Below are 18,045 nucleotides of genomic sequence, written 5' to 3'. Positions count from 1 at the left end.
ATCGGAAGATGTTTGTTGAATGGAGATTAGGTTTTGTTTGTTATTTCTTCGCTTTTTTTGGGTGTTTTTTTTTCTTCAAATGGGCGAAATCGTGAAGGGTTTGTGCAGTTCTTTTAGGGCTTGCCCGACAACGTGCGGTGCATGTTTTTTTTGGAGAGAGAGAGTGGAGCGGCAGTTGGGGCAAAACGTTTCCTGTAATAAAAATATATAATAAACAATAATTATCTCGTGTTCTATCATTTTTAGTAAAATGGAACCGGATAATTAACCGGAGGTCGAGTGCTTTGCTCAAATAATGGAATGATTAATCAGACCAAACATTTGGATACAATGATAACTGGAATTTTAAATTTTCTTTATTAAAATATAAAACAGCATGAAATACTGCGTCTTTGCTCAGATTAATCATCATAAAAAATGTAAACTTTATTAATCAAATTTTTATCGAGTTTCTTTCTACAAATCAAATTCATACAAAATTACCCAGATGAAATTTTTATGTATATAGACCAAAAAGCACGACAAAAGAAATATGAACATTGAAGAAAAAACTAAAATGATATTATAAAATAAAAAAAAAAAGACTAATAAAGGAGTTGACGGGATTGGATTGGACCGTATTAAAACAAAGTATAATCTTAAAATCAGATTCGTGATTATTATTATTATTAATCAAAGTCAAAGGCTGGCTAGAATTGGAAAGAGCTTAGTTGGAGGCATGTACGTACACGTAGCCGACTTATCTTTTTATTACACATTTTGATTTCGATGGAAATGTCTCTCCATGTAAATCTCATAATAGTGCGTTGAATTAAAGGAATTAATTAATAATTAAAACATCCTATCAAATTTTTATTTGAGCATATCGGTCCGCGAGCTATACGAGTTGAGTTAGGACCGGATCTTTTTTACTCCAGTGGAAAATGAACCGCCATGAGCCGGAGCCGAATCCAAAACGAGGCAGCTCGCACCAATCCAACCCGAGCTGGCTCGTTACCTACTGATGCCTTGTAAGAATTTTGTTTGGAGGGTTGGTTCAAAGAAATGCTGAAAGAGACTTGAAATCCTTTTCATGAAGATAGGATTCTAAAGATCCATAAAGTTACAACAACCGAAACCACGAAAGATTTCACAAAACTTTCCCCGGCCGCCCATATAATCGTATCCTTTATAGAACCTAACCAACATGGATCTTACCCGGCATGATGGTAAAAGGAGCGACTATATGATGATGATGTCCATGCTCACATGACAAGTGCCAATGCTTGTTGTTACTCATACTTTTCCTTCATACTTGAAATTCAACTTGTACTCTTGTTGCAGAGCTGCCAGTGTGTTTCTACAAGGCCCTTCTGAGGACGAAAAGAAACCGAGCGTCAAACCCGACATAGATTACGCTCAACCCGTAAAGAAAGAGAAGAGAGTATTGATCTAATCACTTACCGTGGAATACGGTGTGCAGATACTGGAGATCATTCGGTTCACAACAGTCTATAAGAGCATAAACACCGGGTCTCAAAGCTTCATCTACCTCCCTGATAAAAGTTGCAAATCAAGAATGATGACGTGTTTTTGAAATGTTAAAGACTTATTTGCGTAAGAAAACCGAAAACTTTATGTTTGACAGAACATCATCACCTTCTGATACCCGTTTTAAGGGGACCATTTCCCGAAGAAACCCATATGTAAGTCGACAAGAACTTGAAACAGTGTTGTTTGAAGACTTCTTTCTGCTGTCTCAGCTGCAACCAAGTTGTTCATGGGCAACAGTCAGAAAAGCAAGCACATATTTTTGTAGCTTTAGCAGAAAAACTCGACGAAACAGAATGAGTTGGTACCTCTTCATAGATCCTTCGAAGAAAACAAGCACATCGAATTCCCTCTTCGACTTTCAACGAGAGATGATTACCGGATTCATCTCTGGCTTTCTCCAAACAATGAAGGAGCGCAGATACCGACTGTTGAAGTGTGGCAATGCATCCCTCTGTTTGGCTGGAAGTGGCAACGAGTTTGCAGTATGACATCAGTTGTAAGAGAACACAATGTAACAGGATTTCGTTTTCAGATCTTACACGGAGTAGAAATCAGGATGACAGAAATTATACCCACCTCTTATGATGCTTCACAAGGGTATATAATAACCTGCAGGATGCGGCATACAAACTTATCGAGAATTCTCGGTCCATGTGAAGGTTATTCAAGCTCTGAATCCGATTTTGTCGATGGTCACATCGGGATAATAAATTTCCATTCGAAACTGGAAGTCCCGAGCTGGTCACCTGAAGAAAATCCAGAAGAAGTGCTCCTGGCATATGTATGGTTTGGCTTACATGCCAGGCCTCCATCTGAAAAAGCGCGTGTTTTCCTGAGATTCTTGTCAGGACTTCGACACACATGAGTATGACTGACCCGGGATCTGGATAATGAAGACCATGACTGCAGACTGGCTTTGAAAAGAAAATAAATGGACTCCGCAAGTGAACGATGATACTAAGAGTTGCAGAAACGAAACTCTGAATATGCCTTTTCACCACGTTCACACGTTTGCGACCTACAACAAAATCGGTATTCAGAAAAAAAAAAATAGGACAAGAGAAAATTCAACCACAGATTTCATCAAACCCAGCCAGGATGATAAAAGAAAAACAAATAATGTGAAAATAAATCTTTTTAATGTTAGGTTGACGGCGTCAAATATATACGTTGGAGAATGGAGAATATGGAAACAAAGTATAAGGAATTTAAACTAGATAAGGGATGTCTGCAGGAAAGTGGAAGATAGCGTGTTTCACCTGAAGCATGCTCAAGAATTAGATCCAGACAGTCAATAGCAGCAGCAGCTGTTGAGGAGATCTTACCACCATCTCTATTTCCTGTCTGTATTTTATAGATAGCTGGGCATACTTCCCATACTCCGATCAGTGCCCTCTCTATAGCTTGTATTCCAGCCAAGAAGTGAAACTCCGAGGAATTCTGTATGAACGCTTTGAATGACATCCTCAACCTCTCCTTAAACTCATCCAGCCAATGCAAAGTATTAGATAGGTTGTCTTCTGATGAAACTTTCTTAGCATGGACAACATTAGTACCAAACCCTGTCTCATGTGATGCCAAGGTAGCCTCTTTTCCTTGCAAAGATATGCATTTGCCAATCACCTTTAGGTGCAACTCGATCATCTTTGAGTACAGATCTCTGTCCAATGCAGGGTTGGATGAAGAGAAATAATTCCCGAGTTCTTCTAGAAATTTCAGTGCACCATCCAACCAAATGAACGAGAACTCTTTCGGTGCCCCTGTCACGTCTGCTAAGCTGGATAATAGAACATAAGAAACGCCCGTGAGAACAGAGACTAAATTAGGTGACAGGGCAATGCCATCTACATGCATATTAAGCCTTAAAACAGCAGCAGAGGTAATTAATAGCTGCCTGAGAACTAATGCTGCCTCGGAAGAATCGTCCTTTATTAAGCTCTCAAGAACACGCTTTTTCACATCTTCAGTCACCTCTAGGTTGATTTCTACAAGACTATTTGAATCCTTTCCATTGGCTATCAACTGGCCCCAGTCAGCATCAGTTTGAATTTCTGGCTTCAAACCACCATTTTGAAACAAATAGTGCATAAAAAACTGAATAAAATTACTGAGCACATTGATACTACAGGAAAGCTTGGAGAGAGGTTCCAATTTCCATTTCAATTTTGTTTTCTGATGACTTTTCTGCATATCTTTTTCACTTGCAGCAGATGCTAGTCCCCACAACAATCCACCAAAGCAGCCAAAAACAGAAGCTATCTTGTTAAGTGTCAGAGTCTCACATTCAAATACTGGTTTTCCATCTCTGAGTTCATCCTTGAAAGAAATAAATAGACTTTCAGCCTGCTTTGTCAAACTCTCTAGAAGAAGAATCACCTGTCTACTGTCCTCGCATGTTGCAGAGTCATCCAGATGGTGATCATCAAATACGTTCATACCCTTCTCCTCCTCAAACGGTTCTTGTGAAGCAGGTTGTTCACCAGACATATTCTTGGGAGCTATAAACAGAGGCATTGCCTTGCTGAACTGATATTTGCTTAATGTTAAGAATATATAGGATGTGTGATCCATCAAAGAAACAATGCAGTCCCTTGTTCTGCTCGTAAACTCTTTAGTAAACGTTCCTTGATATGTTACTGCAGCCTGGACAGATTTCAAAAGCCACAAGGCTAATAACGAACCATCAGACCAAGGCAACTTGGTCGCTGCCACCATCTTGCCACAAGATGTCATGAAAATACTTTTCAATGTTCTCCTGCAAGTGATAAACAGGCTGAAAAGAATTTGCTCGTCACCAGGAGAGAGTTTGTGTTGGCATCTCAACATACCAAACACTATAGACCTATAATGAAAGTTGACAAATAATTAGAGCAATTAGAAAATCTCTGTCAAATCGTCGAAAAATTATGACCCTAAATGCATCAAAGAATGAGAGAAATCTTCTTAATATTCTATGCAGTAAGATTATACATGAGATGAGCTGTCAGTTACCTCTCAATGTAGAGAATGTGACTGGTGCACTGTTGGAGTGATTTTTTTGTCATATATTCTCTGGGAATCCGGCAAAAAAGATTCAGCAAATTCCGACATGCTGTGAACTTCATGCAGTTTAACTGTGATGCATTTTCTTCCACCCGAGTTTCTGATTGTGGCTCACCAGATAAACTAGCAACTAAACTTTCAAGCAAGACTAAAACCTCAGCCCATTCTGGTGATGAATTACAGTTTCTTTCTTGTTTTGCAACTTCCTTGAAAAGTTCTAGTGCCGTATTCTCCAATATGCGAGAAAAACTTGATCCCAAATATCTGCGAACAAACTAGACAAAATGCTCCAATTATTATCATGTAATCTAATTCTGCACATGAGTGACAGAAAAATAAAAAGACAATAGTTTAGGGTCCGTTCTCTTACTTCAAGTTCATATAGAGCAGAATCATGAATAAGTTCTAAAGAGATATGTTGCACCCCTATTTTCTTCTTCCGAGTGTCTTCATGAACATCACTCTCAACCACAGCACCCATATTCTCTATCTTCAACATGGAAGGAATGGAAGCATGGATTATCCATGACAAGAAATCCTTCAACTTCCTTTTTACAGCATGTGAGCACCAAACATCTATGTGTTGACTGAGGATCCACCAAAGTACAGAAGGCAGTGATTTCTTATCAATGACAGAAATCCTGACACCCCACGGGTCAGTTTTGTCTATTGCTCTGGCAATTTCTTCACTGTCAAAGTCTGATGCGATGAAACTCAGCAGGTAGTCAACAAGGTCTTCTCCTTCACGCTTGAGAACTGAAAGACGTTTGGTCAATTTTTTACTCTTTTTTCTCAAACGTGAGATTTCAGCTTCATCCAGCATTTTATCCTGCATCTGATTATCACTCGTCTGTAACACATAAACCAGCGATCTCACAAGTCTATTCAAATCAACAAGTCTTTGAAGAGCCAGACCATGCAGTGTATATATCAGCAAGCAGCAATCTGCATTGTCATCCTTAAGATAAACATCTGAGATTAGTTTGATTGTGTCAAGAACTGAAGCTGAAGGTTGGCAAATCCACGAAAAGTAACCTTCATCATTCCAACCCATCCTTTTCACCCAATCATTTCCACAGCATGCTGTAACTGAGTCTCCCATAATTTTAGCCATCTCTTTTGAATTTTTTGGAGGCATAAGACTGATCACCTGCCTATATAAGTTTCTACAGGACATGTAAATACGGATGAAGAAGAATATATATAACCGGGCCGCCTTTACATTAATCTTTCGTTTCTTTTCAGCTATCAAAGTGTCCAAACGTTTCCCTGTAATGGCACAAAGGAATTTTTCGATGCAATCTAGGTCTGAAGAAACCAGGCAGCTTAAGTGAGGACGGATGACATCCATCAGATTATTTATGGACAGTCCAACAAGAATACTATTCCCTGCAGTGATAGTTAGTGAGTCAAGAATAAGGGAATATATCTCAGACAAAGCTCCTGCCAAGAGTTCAACAGCCAATACAGCTTCTTCTCTAGCAGTTTTTGTGCAACTGACTTTGATCCATTCAGTCGTTTCTGACATATCCGTTGTCAAGCTCTTTATACAACCACTTGCTTGGCCTTCGGATATCAACTTAATAGCTTTGTGGATAGCAAGTCTAAAATCTTGAGATGAGAAGAGCCTTTTCACTAATTTTGCACCGTTTTTGAAAAGAACCAAATTTGATGGTGGAATAAATTTTGTGTTGATCATTTCTCCATCATAACCATCACGGGACGACATAAGCCTTACAGCCTTGCATAGTGCATATACAACACTATTTACCTAGATTAAGGAAAATAAGCATGAGACTATGTTAGCATAACAGCATGAGATCAAACAATTATCATGAAATGGCTCAAAAGAATGAATATGAAATTGATCCAGTATTAATAAATAGAGCAGCAATCGGGTATTGATAGTGACTGAGTAAATGTAATAACAGGTATAAAAATTTGACAGACCTGGCGAAGATCACTAAATAAGTTAATCAGTTGGCATCCAAGGGCAACTGTCTGCGAGGTCAAAAGGCATCCATTATCTGAATTCTCTGGTGACGAACTAATCTCCAAAAACAAGAGAATAATTAGCCACAGACTAACTAAATCATTCTCAATGACCTCATACTCAATTTCCAACAAGTGGCCTATTGCAGTTATCAGCTCCTTGGCTGATGAAACAAACACCTGTGACTGTCCAACATTGGTATAACCCTCCAATAATTGGGAAGCAATTGAAACTAATGTCGTAAAGATCTTTTTCAGGAAGCAAAGGCAAGCTCCTTTGGATGCATCCTCTGTTCTCACATATATTCTTTCACGAGCAAGGCTGGACAGCAAAATGTTGGAAGACTTAAGTACACAATAGATATCATCTGCCATTTCTGAGCCAGACTCAATGTAATTATCCATCTCAAGCACTGCAGGCTCCATAAGATGTAGGAAGAAATCAAAAATGGATTTCCGTGTCTCTGCACTGAGGGAACTCAATAAATGAGAGGGTTCAATATCATTTCCGAATCTGTCATTATGCATCCGGTTTGGTGGCTCTTCTTCTGTTTGATTTCTAGTTGAAACCATAGTTCTTGCTGTAATCCTGCCTTCCTCCAACTGATTGGAAGCCCTTAGCTGTGTTGTCACTCGGTTGACAAACAAGCTGAACAAATCCCCTACACAACTCAGTGCCAAATCTTTTTTCATAGCTAAAATGCTCTCCAACTTGGCAAATAAATACCGATGATAACTTATAAGAACTGTTTTCTTCTCATTAGATTTCCCATCCTCAGATGGCGCGTACTTTTCAGTCCCACGTAAGCCTAAAAACCCATCAATATGAGCAGAATGAAACAAACCATGAGATAAAATTTCATGAATAAACTTCAGCAAAGTTACTCCAGACTCGGAAGTAATTTTGTTGCCATCAATTTGGAGATGCAATAAACCCAATACATCCAAGAGGGGCTCCAACAGCTTGTCCAGAAAATCACGGAACCCATTCTTCTTAGTTGGATGAACCCTCAAAAACTCAGAAAATGGCTCAAGAACGAAGCAAGAGAATTGGAGAACAAATGCACCAGCAAGACCATCCTCGATATTTTCTGCAAGAACTTTATGCGTGAGCTTCAGAACTGGTTCCACAGTTGAAAACCATAAGTCTAAATTGTCATTCAAAAGACCGCTTTTAGATGAAAACAACAAGCCTATACAAGCAACCACTGAACTATAAACTTCAAACCCTTGACCAGTAAAAATTTCTTCGGAGGCCGCGGACATATTTAGTAAAGATAAAAGGTTTTTGGCGACATAACCAATAGCCTTTAGAAGATTTTTTGAAACATTCAACGAGACGTGCAAAACCGGTGACTGCCTCAAGCAGAACTTGAAAATCTCCCAGCATCTTACGTCCAAACATGGGTCAATATCAATATCACCGTCAGCTTTGGACTTTTTTCCTGAAGAAATTAGCAGTGATTGGATCCAATCACTAACAAAAACTATCAGCCGTGACATCGAAACTGCCTCGCATTCTTCATCCTTGTAATTACTCCTTTCTCCCACCTGTTCTTTCACAAAACCGAATGCCAAATCCACCTTCCTGCATTGACATTCCCATTCTTTTTCAAAATTCTATTTTTTACGCATAAAAAGAACAAAAAACATCACACCAACCAAAAAACAGAGAAACCCAAATCACAAAATCACAAAACCTTTCATCCTTGTAATGACTATTGTGAATTTCCCCAACTGATGATTTCCAAATTCTGGAATTCAAAACATCATGATTCTAAACGGAGAGACCTTTATACAACCTCTCAATATGAAAAACACTAATCCCACAACTAAACCAGAAACCATATGCAAACAAGACTAAAAGCACTTGGAATCACAACGATAATCATATCGACAATAAATTCACCAATCTTCCCAAGTCGACAACCATTGCGTCACGCTTATCATATTCTTCCAAATACCTGAGGGAATATTTCTAATAACCCGCAAGCTTTACATGAATGTAAACATCAAGAAGCAGAGCGATGAAGCGAAGAAAACTACTTACTTTTCGACAGCCAATTCCCTGTCCTGAAGAGAGAGAATCAACTCCAGATTCCCCCATGGACTCTCTTCGTCAATCTCAAGGACCTTCTTCTTCTTCGTCTTCTTTGAGCTTCCTTCCGGCGTCTTCAGCTTCCGCTTCATCGAAAACCCGCGAGAAAAGTTGGAAGGAAAAAGACCCTACAATGGCCAGAATCGTCTTCGGATTCGGAAGAAGACGGAGTCTTGGTGGTCAGGGAGGAAGCGATTTTACGGCGGGGAAGAGATTCCTCGGTCGGACAATTGAATTTAAGAAAAAGGAAAATCAGGGTTTTATGTATAATAAGAGGCGAAGGTTTCAGGGTTTTATGTTTTAATTAAACGGAATTAACATGATAAAAGCAGTTTAAATTCAAAACCAAGATCAACAATGGAACATTTTAAATGGTAAAAATAAATTACCTACTATCCATATAAAAATCTATATTTTTTAATAGTATGATATAAATCCGATTTATTTTCTACACTCGAAAAAAAAATTCTGTAATTAAAATTTGGGATTTTATTTAAAAAACCAATTTTTGTCTATTACATTTTTTTTTAATAGAAAAATGATTGGAAACATTACAGAGAAACAAAGAAAAGAGCCCATTTTCAAAGACAGGGTTCTGTCTTAATTATCTACATCTTTCAAGAAACAAAACCATCAATGCCTTTGGACCGTTCTTGTTCAGTGTAAGAACACTAATCTACACGAATTTACAAACCTCCCTGGTTTCTCGATCATGGCTTTCACCCCGACAAAGCCTCTCGTTCTCATGCAAAACCCGGATTTGGCAACAAGATTCAACACCATTCGGCTTCTTGTTCTTGTTCTGGCTGTCAAGGAATCCGACCCGAGCCGATTCTCGAAAACCATTTTCGTCGTCCCACTATTCTCGGCCTTCGATGAACTCTCCGTGCCATTCTGCGAAGTTCTCGCCAATCTCTTCGCCTCGTTCAACAGACCGATGGCTCGCCATGCGTCGGATACGAGCTGTATCGTCTTCTTCGACGGAGTTAAACCCCCCTCCTCCATCATTTCCAGAACCTCTTCCGCTTTCCGCGGCTGTTTCGCCTCTCCATATCCCCATATTAGAGTCTCGTAGGTCGTTAAGTTCGGCCGCAAACCGTTCCCCCGCATTTCGTGATAAACCCTAATCGCTTCTTCCATTTTCCCGGCACTGCACCAACCGCTTATAATTGTAGTGAAGATTACCACATTTGCCCGAATGCCAGACTTGCTCATCAGAGCCAGAATTTGCTCGGCTTTCCTAGGTTCTCCGGCCCGAGCATACCCTTTTGCTAGGATACTGAATGCATGGATGTCGGGATCTATCCCAGCTTTGATCATATCATTGAAGATTTCCTCACATTTGTCCATATATCCCGCCGAGCTCCATGCATTCATTATAGTGCTAAACGTAACAACATCAGGCTTTACTCCAAATTCTTCCATCAGTGTCAGTGCCTGCCAGATTGAAGAACATCGTACGTTAAAACCACGGATTACTTCCTAGTCTCGGTATAATGATCAAAAAATGCATATGATTTTATAATCTATACATTTGTTTTGTGTGATATATATGATATGCATAACGAGATGAAGTTATGCAAGTTCGAGAACCAAACTGATACGAATAGAATAACACATAATCGTAACTAAATCCAAACCGAAATAGAACCGAACCGAGTCAATATAAAAACCGAATGTTTATAGGTTTTCTAAAGCCAACACTTCTAAAGCCAACACAGTTGAACCCAAATATAACCGAACCGAAAGGCGAAACGGCCAACCCTAACCCAACAATGCCATGATGCATACATACCTCGTCGACTCCATCTTTGTCAGCTATGTCGAGGAATCCTTTGATAAGAGAGTTAAACACGACGAGGTTCGGATTAACACAGAGCTCCTTCATTCTGTACACAAACCTCGAAGCTTCTGCCATGTTTCCCTCTTTACAATATCCATTCACAATGATACCACAAGTTCGTTCATTCGGTACAATCTTACTGCTCAACATTCTCGGTATCATCTCCTCGGCCTTGTATGTCAACCCGATTTGGGCATAGGCCCTTGCCATTGTGTTAAACGTGACAACATCGGGTTGGATACCCGATGACATCATCTTATAGACAACATTCCAAGCTTCTTCGATGTTCTTCTTGTTACACCAAGCTCTGATGAGTATGTTATATGTTCTGTCATTCGGTTGAAGTGTTTCGTCCAGTAACATTGTCTCGAGAAGCCTCGAGGATTCCTCGGGCTTACCAATTTTTCCATACCCCTTAATAATCGTGTTGTACGTACTTGTTGTGGGTTTACACCCGTTTTCCTTCATTTTCTGAAAGATCTTCATCGCTTGATCGAGATTTCCCGACTCAGAAGAGGCATTGATCACTGCATTGAAGAGAATGGCGTCGGGTTTCAAACCGTTTTTCTCTACTTTGAAGATGAGAGAGAGCACGGAGTCAAAGCGCTTTTGTCGGGTCAAGGCGGATATAAGAGCAGTGTATGTGACGACGGTCGGCTTGTGGCCTTCCTCTATAAGAGCGTTGAATATGGAATGAGCCTCTTGAGGTTTCCCTCGTTCTATCAACGAGTTCATCAGTTTGGTTCTTGAACGAACAGTACCACATGCATTACCACCAGAACAGATAAGGCAGCCCTTCAGGGTCGGGAAATCTCCCGAGGCAGGAGTTGAACTCACCTTTGCTCTCCCATTCAGAATTGATCCCTGCAAAATGAAACCAATGCGTTCTTACACACAACTAAGCTCATTGAACACGACGGTATATCCATACATATCGAATCAGGACATATTCCGAGCAGGAAAGATCACACGAGATCACGTTTTTACATATAGAAGGTGTATATAAAGCTATAATAATCAGTTGATAATGGAAACTCCATGAAAGCAAGATTATAAAGATAGGGTGAGGTACCATTTCCATAACCATCGGTGCTTCATTCGCCTTCTTGCTCATCGTTGTTCCTTCCCGATGCTTACCCATTGTGGTAAACCCTCAAATAGAGATTTCTATGAAATCTAGGCCTTTCGACTTTAAGGCAATGGAAAGATCTCCTTCTGCATGATACAATGAAAACCATCCAAGAAAAGGCCATCGGGTCAGAGATTGAAGTCATCAAATAGGTTGTTGAACACATGAAAAAACGATAGAACGCCGGAATTGATAGCAAACCACGACGAATAGTGAAGGAATGCTGAGGAGTGTCGAGGATTCATCGATGTATGTCACATTGTCCGAAATGCATATACGCCAATGTCACTGACTTTTCAGCTATCTAAACGGAGAAGTTCCTTCTCCAAAACTATCCTAAAAGGTGATATGCAACAGACAAATCTAACTCTATGGATCATGGCAACATACAAAATCCAACTGCAGAATCAGATAACATCATCAAACTTTGTGCTGATGAACAACAATTTGCAGGGAATGGAATTGAACCCTAGATTTAGGAGGAGACCTTAATTAAAGATTCAACGCTCAATCTTCCGAGAACAAGTTCGAGCAACTAGACATGAAAAGACAAGAAATGCTCTCCTCCATGGAGGGAAGCGTGAATGGAGAAGAACACAGTATTCAAATCCAAGATTAAGATCATTGGGGAAGAAACCCAAAGAAGCAAAACGATCTAAAACAGCCAGAAAGATCATCATCAACAAGAACAAGAAATTCGTCTGAATTTCAAAAACCCATCCTCGAAACAGGAAGTATAATCCAAAAAAGACTCAATGATCGACGTAAAACTCAAGAAAGAGAGGCAGATTCCGAGTCTTTTCGACGGGTAAGAGATGGGCCTGCCATAGAAATTCAGAAAACAAAAAAAAAAACTAGCAGAGAGAGATCAAGACATGAAATCGGAAACCCATTTGCAAAATGACACGAAACATCCAAAAACACGATACAATTCTCTACACGAACCTCAAGAAGCAGAGCTAAATCTGGAGTCTTTGAGTAGAGCATGATGTTTCCAGGGAAGAAATTACATGCAGGGGCACGAACGGACCATATGTATAGACTACGTTTCTTTAATCAAGAAAATAAAAAGAAGGAAAAAAAAAGAAAGAAACTTCTGTGTCGGAGTGTGGTGGAGTGCAATGCGTGAGAGCGGACAGAGATTCTTATCCACAAAATTTGATCAGAAATAGATTTCATTGGATAAATAAATGTGTATGAGGCTGTTCCACCACTTCCTTTGCAATTCATTGATTTTTATGTGGGCGCAGATTTTGCCACGCTTATTTTTTTTTTTTGTTTCCATGGCCCGTATATTTCCATGAGACGAGATTTTCAATTCAATTTTTTTTTTTTCAAATTTTCCGTGGCTATTTGATTTATCATTTATATGATGCATGCAAAATACGTGAATAAATAATTAACAAAAAAAAATACGTGAATAAAAAATATCTCCATACGAATGAAACCCAAGAAACCTGCATGTTGTTTGGATCGTCTTTCAAACCAAGAAGAGCCTTTACATCAAACATAAGTTTTATATCATAAGACCGAATTCCGCGTTTGTAAATTGAGGTTACAGGTTGATCTAAATAAACGTGATTCTGATTTTTGCAGTGGTTGCATATTTTTTTTCCGTGGCCCATATCCATGCATGAGTCGGAGATTTCAATTTATTATTCCCTATTTGGTGGCTACTTTTTCTTAGTAAAAATATTTTGGTGGCTACTTGATGCATCCAATACCGAAAATTATTTTCTGAATAAACATTTTCATGGATCAAAACCGGTTTTTTTTAGATAACTGGGTGTACTGTGCCAAGATCCAGATTAATCTTGGAGTCGAGAGCAAACTAGGGGATCAAAACGGAATCCCACGGTTTTTATAGATTAAAATTGCTCACTCGGCCGAAATTTTTAAAAAAAAGGAACACTTTTGCATGGCAACGAAGTGGTTCCATTGTGATATCATTTTCTCGATAATAATGCTAAAAGAACCAATGTCAGAGGAATTCGAATGCAAATTTATATACAACGATTATCAAAAAGCATTCTGAGTGACGTCCTAACCAAAATCAATCATATGGTTGGGATCTGAATAGGCTATGAAAATGCACGGCATAAACCTATGGAAGGAGGAACAGATAACTTCCGGGATCCAATCATACCTTTAGGATCTGGCCGTGCTGTTGCCTGTGAGAGAACGATATTCCAGCATAATCACTCAACAGCTGCTGAGAAAGAGAAAAAAATTAAATCATTGGCAGGATTGAAATGAGAATTACGTGAGAGTAAATGGAGGGGGGAGAGAGAGAGAGAAAGACTCAACATCATGATTCAATTCGCAGAGCATACCGAGAGAAGTTAAATTTCGAAACCCTTATGAGAAAGAGAGGTTGGAATACCAGACTTGAAATCGAGAAGCTGAAGACTGGAAAGAAAACAGCTAGTCATGGTTCAGGCTCTGATGGAGATTGGCTGCCCAAACCGCTGGATTTCACTGGGATTTGATCCGGGTATGCTTTCTTGGAAGAAGAGTGAAATTTCCTGGATGATATGAGTTGACCCGGAAGGCGTAGAAAAGGGATGAAATGACATGTATCCTGAGTTTCTCCTTCATCAACATTACTTTAGAAACACAAGGATACAGATTTAAACTTTTATGAGATTCCTCAGGGCGAAAACCACAGTGGTCTGGAGTGAGTTGACCAATGCCACTGTGGTGACAGAAAAGGAATGAGCAAGAAAAGCCAAGCCGGACCTGTGGAGGAGAAAGACAGAGTCTTGAAGAGAGGCATCATCCAGGAAAACCCGGGCTCCTCTGATTCAGCCAGAGGCTCTAGTGTGGGTCCTTCACAGAAAACAAATACAGATAAGCAGATCATGTATACACAGAGACACAAGGGCAAACATGTATAACAAGTGCAGAAACGCATATATAAGTGATGTATTGTGTATATGTCCATTTATGCATACACATTTTTAAATCAACATGTAAAGACCTTACCTTCAATGAGAGTTCGTGTAAGCAAGCACTTAGCTCTTAGCTGTTAAAAAGAGAGGTAATGTGATGTTCCAAGCTATCTATGCATACCCGAGACCACAGACCTAACAAGCTTGTTTGCCTGCTTAATCTTCCCTCTGGAACAAAGAGAGCTAATTACAGAGTGAAGATTCCGAAAATCTGTAAGATAATCTTCCTTCCATTCATCTTTTTCATGCACATCAGCCTCAGGAGACTCACAAGGCTTGTCCAGGAATTTTGATCCCTGACAAGAACTTGAGCTTTCGCCATCCAGGAAGAATTTTGAACATATCTCTTCCAGGATCTTCAGAGCTTCAAGAACCCTTCCTTGCTCATACAGCATGATGAGAATATTCTTGATCGGTTCAGATTCAACCTCCGGGTCAACTCTGTCTATCAGCTCGAGAAAAGATTCTGAAACAAGCATTACTCTGTCTATCAGCTCGACAACAGATTCTGAAACAAGCATTTCTCTCAGAAGGCCCCATGCTTCATCCATTAGCCCCTTTGTACAGAATCCTTTGATCATAAATATATAACCCAAGAAATCGGGCGAGAGATTTTCGCCCTTGAACATGGTAAACACCTGCATAGCCTCTTGCATGTCACCTCTTTTATAGTATCCCTTGACCATAGAGCTCACAGTGAATACATCTGGCATTAGACCTTTCGCCTTTAGGAGGCATAAAACTCTCTGGGCATTCTCCATTTGCCCAAGCTTGCAGTACCCATCAATCATCGAGTTAAGAATGACAACGTTTGGAACTAGTCCCTTAGAAACCATATCATTCAAGAGTTTCTCAGCATCAAGAAGAAGACCTTCTTTGCATAAATTGTCAATCAGTATGCCATATGTTACCACAGATGGGTATAACCCCAGGTTCTCTAGCGAATCAAATAGACGGAAGGCTTCTACAATACATCCCTGAAGGCACAATCCATGTATGACTGAATTATACGTGAGGATGTTAAGCGTGATACCTTTACATTTGGCGAAACGGCACAAGTTTAAGGCTTTTCTTGGAAATCCTTCCTTGCAAAGGCCATCGATGATGATCGTGTAATCAACCACATCCAAAGGCAAATCATTGTCAGAGTTTACTACCAGTAAATATGCATCTGATGCTCTGAGATCGTTCACTAGTGTCCTTAGAACGGCAGAAGGAAAATAGACATCTAACTCGCTTTCTCTTAGTTTTCTAAGAAATGCAAGGGCCTTACTGGTATCTTTCAAGCACAAGAAGAACATCACCATCTTTCCTACCATAGGTTCTCTCATGGCATATAATTTAACGGCAAGGCTCATCAAAGGTCTGGTTAAAGATTTTTCTTTGATAGTTAGAAGCCCTGTAAAAATCAAATAGTAGGACTCGCTTGTAACAGGTATACCAATCCTCCTAATAACCGCATAAACTTCAATGGCTGCCTCGAAAGAACCTCTCTTGCATAAAAACCAGATAGCATCATTCAATATTGTGACAGATACGTCCAAATTTAAAGATTCGAATCTGTAAACCAAACTCAATATTCCTTCTTCACCTTCCCTACCGAGGAGCGCATACAACAAAGAATGAAACATGTTGATGTCCAAATCCAGACCTCTCTCGCATAACTCAACAAACACTTCTGTAGCTGTGTCGAGCATCCCCTTCTTGCGGAGGGCATCAATGATGCGAATATAACATGATGCTGAAGAAACCAAGCTTTTCCTAAACTCGTCAAATATTTTAAGTGCCTCTTCAACCTGACCCATTTTGCAAAAGCCATCGATCATCGCAGAATATGTGGTTGCATCTGGGGTAAGCTTCATTTCTGGCAACGCCCTGTAAAGAGCATTGGCTTCTTCATATGCACCTACCAATAGAAGTGCTTTCAAAAGGATGTTGCACATTACAATGTCCATAGGGAATTTAGCTTGTTTTAGCCTGCAACTAGCTTCTAACATGGCAGCAATATTCTTTTCCTTGACATAACTATCTAACAAAGCACTGAACATATTGATGTCTGAAGCCACTTTTGAGATCTCATTTGCCTTTGATACTGTCCCGCCCCTGTAAAGTCCGACAATCACAGTGATATAAAAAGAAAGGATTGTCAGTTTAATCACTTTCTGAAACATTTCTCGGGATATAGAAGAGAAAGCATGACTAATATCACCCTGCCTATACATATCATTCATCAAAGTCGGCAAAGATAGGCTCATGCTTCAATTCCAATCCATACACATCTATCAAAAACTGCAAATGCCTGTTCTATTTTTCCTCTATTTCATCATCCGCTCATACTAACAATATAAGTTATCAAATTTGGACTATTCTTCTAAGAATTATATCGGGAAATTAGCTAATGAACTGATCCATTTCAAACAACATAAACACTTAAGAAAGAAGGAAGAATAGCAGCAACATGCAAACACCAAATTCTCATATCATTCACGGAACATTAGAGAAACTCTAAACGAGTACTTTAGATTATTTTGAGAACCTCGCAGAGAAATCAAAGAGCAAAATAAAAAATCCTACCCCATGAGACGCTGTTCCTCGTTGATCTTCGACAGCTTCCTACCTTCTTCATCGTGTCCGGAACTCGAAAAATGTCTCCTTTGTAGTTTTACAGAAACATTAACATCGTTCTTGCACGTCAATCTGTATAAGCCTGAAACACCGCCCGCTGAACGAAATTGATCGATCACAGAAGACCTCATAGCTTTGCTCTTTCGACATGAAATTAAGGAAAACACGGCTCTGAAGCGCCGCATAAACTTAATCATACCACCGGGGAGTTGACAGAATTGGTCGGAGAAGTACAACTCTTCACTCAGAGTTCCATGAATCGACAGAAGCTGGTCAGTTCAGACAAATGGAGCCAGAAAACTAAACCAAATCGGATCTGTCTGCCCAGATTATCCGCCTTCCGTCGAGTTCGGTGGCGCCGCTAACTCAGACGGTGTTCGCTCCGCCGCTTAAAAGGATGAAAACAGTCGAACGAAGAAGCGGAGTCTTCCGACCTACGGTGAAGGCACGAAGGCGTTCCGGCTGCCGGAAAATCAACGGCGGCAACTGAACGAGAAAGAAAGAGAGAGCACCTCGTTTGCAATGTCTGATTCTACTCCTGTTTCACTTTTATTGCTTTGATTGTATTTGAGTCCCTATAGTTTTCTTTATTGTCGAATATACCAATATAATTTCAATTTTACAATTTCATCCCAATACAATCAAATTAATGCTGTTATTTTTTTTTACCATATATTACCTAAATGTGCATGAATTTTTCTTTTTTTACATTCTCGTACCTTTAACCCGATTACATCCCTTATATCTGAAACCAATCTTTGTATATGGATCATTTTAATCTAGAAAATTACATCCTTTTTCACTAGTAGAATCGAACCCAAGATTTTGAAGA

At 39.6% G+C, this 18,045-nt stretch overlaps 3 protein-coding genes across 8 annotated transcripts; all 3 read right to left on the bottom strand.

The window, feature by feature from the left end:
- Positions 1 to 1,045: 1,045 nt before the first annotated feature.
- Positions 1,046 to 8,910, bottom strand: LOC104811117. The gene is made up of 10 exons (XM_010537714.1): positions 8,618 to 8,910; positions 6,526 to 8,155; positions 4,946 to 6,346; positions 4,525 to 4,850; positions 2,793 to 4,375; positions 2,110 to 2,551; positions 1,839 to 1,992; positions 1,639 to 1,742; positions 1,444 to 1,535; positions 1,046 to 1,352 (listed from the first exon to the last, which is right to left on the bottom strand). Exons 1-10 carry the CDS (start codon positions 8,755 to 8,757, stop codon positions 1,276 to 1,278), a joined length of 5,949 nt encoding a protein of 1,982 aa, XP_010536016.1. The 5' UTR covers positions 8,758 to 8,910; the 3' UTR covers positions 1,046 to 1,275.
- A 313-nt stretch (positions 8,911 to 9,223) lies between these two features.
- On the bottom strand, positions 9,224 to 12,753 carry LOC104811116 (pentatricopeptide repeat-containing protein At5g21222). Its single transcript, XM_010537713.2, has 4 exons — positions 12,583 to 12,753; positions 11,581 to 11,723; positions 10,461 to 11,372; positions 9,224 to 10,102 (listed from the first exon to the last, which is right to left on the bottom strand). The coding sequence occupies exons 2-4, from the start codon at positions 11,647 to 11,649 to the stop codon at positions 9,323 to 9,325; spliced, it is 1,761 nt and encodes a 586-aa protein (XP_010536015.1). The 5' UTR covers positions 11,650 to 11,723; positions 12,583 to 12,753; the 3' UTR covers positions 9,224 to 9,322.
- Positions 12,754 to 13,556: 803 nt separating this feature from the next.
- On the bottom strand, positions 13,557 to 17,719 carry LOC104811115 (pentatricopeptide repeat-containing protein At5g57250, mitochondrial). Of its 6 annotated transcripts, XM_010537708.1 has the most exons (5): positions 17,163 to 17,719; positions 14,623 to 16,691; positions 14,377 to 14,466; positions 14,021 to 14,243; positions 13,557 to 13,849 (listed from the first exon to the last, which is right to left on the bottom strand). In XM_010537708.1, the coding sequence occupies exons 1-2, from the start codon at positions 17,408 to 17,410 to the stop codon at positions 14,696 to 14,698; spliced, it is 2,244 nt and encodes a 747-aa protein (XP_010536010.1). In that variant the 5' UTR covers positions 17,411 to 17,719; the 3' UTR covers positions 13,557 to 13,849; positions 14,021 to 14,243; positions 14,377 to 14,466; positions 14,623 to 14,695. The 6 variants fall into 6 exon arrangements, with proteins under 6 accessions (XP_010536010.1, XP_010536013.1, XP_010536012.1 ...); XM_010537711.1 differs by having other exon boundaries at positions 13,557 to 13,846; positions 13,945 to 14,466; XM_010537710.1 differs by having other exon boundaries at positions 13,971 to 14,466.
- Between the last annotated feature and the right edge of the window lie 326 nt (positions 17,720 to 18,045).

The sequence above is a fragment of the Tarenaya hassleriana genome, unplaced genomic scaffold, assembly GCF_000463585.1.
Source record: "Tarenaya hassleriana unplaced genomic scaffold, ASM46358v1 Cleome19, whole genome shotgun sequence".
Lineage (NCBI taxonomy): Eukaryota > Viridiplantae > Streptophyta > Magnoliopsida > Brassicales > Cleomaceae > Tarenaya > Tarenaya hassleriana.
Note: the sequence above shows the minus strand (reverse complement) of the source record. Positions and strands in the feature narration are given on the sequence as shown.

Bases quoted from the DNA above. Each gene is read 5' to 3' on its own strand.
- LOC104811117 (XM_010537714.1), bottom strand. From the start codon at position 8,757: ATGAAGCGGAAGCTGAAGACGCCGGAAGGAAGCTCAAAGAAGACGAAG. The intron at 2,552-2,792 runs GTGAAACACGCT...ATTTTGTTGTAG, and splicing joins AATTCTTGAGCATGCTTCAG to GTCGCAAACGTGTGAACGTG. The intron at 1,993-2,109 runs GTGGGTATAATT...TGCCACTTCCAG, and splicing joins CTTGTGAAGCATCATAAGAG to CCAAACAGAGGGATGCATTG.
- LOC104811116 (XM_010537713.2), bottom strand. From the start codon at position 11,649: ATGGGTAAGCATCGGGAAGGAACAACGATGAGCAAGAAGGCGAATGAA. The intron at 11,373-11,580 runs GTACCTCACCCT...TTCATTTTGCAG, and splicing joins CACCGATGGTTATGGAAATG to GGATCAATTCTGAATGGGAG. The intron at 10,103-10,460 runs GTATGTATGCAT...TCAATCTGGCAG, and splicing joins ACAAAGATGGAGTCGACGAG to GCACTGACACTGATGGAAGA.
- LOC104811115 (XM_010537711.1), bottom strand. From the start codon at position 17,410: ATGATTAAGTTTATGCGGCGCTTCAGAGCCGTGTTTTCCTTAATTTCA. The intron at 16,692-17,162 runs GTAGGATTTTTT...CGGACTTTACAG, and splicing joins GAGGAACAGCGTCTCATGGG to GGGCGGGACAGTATCAAAGG.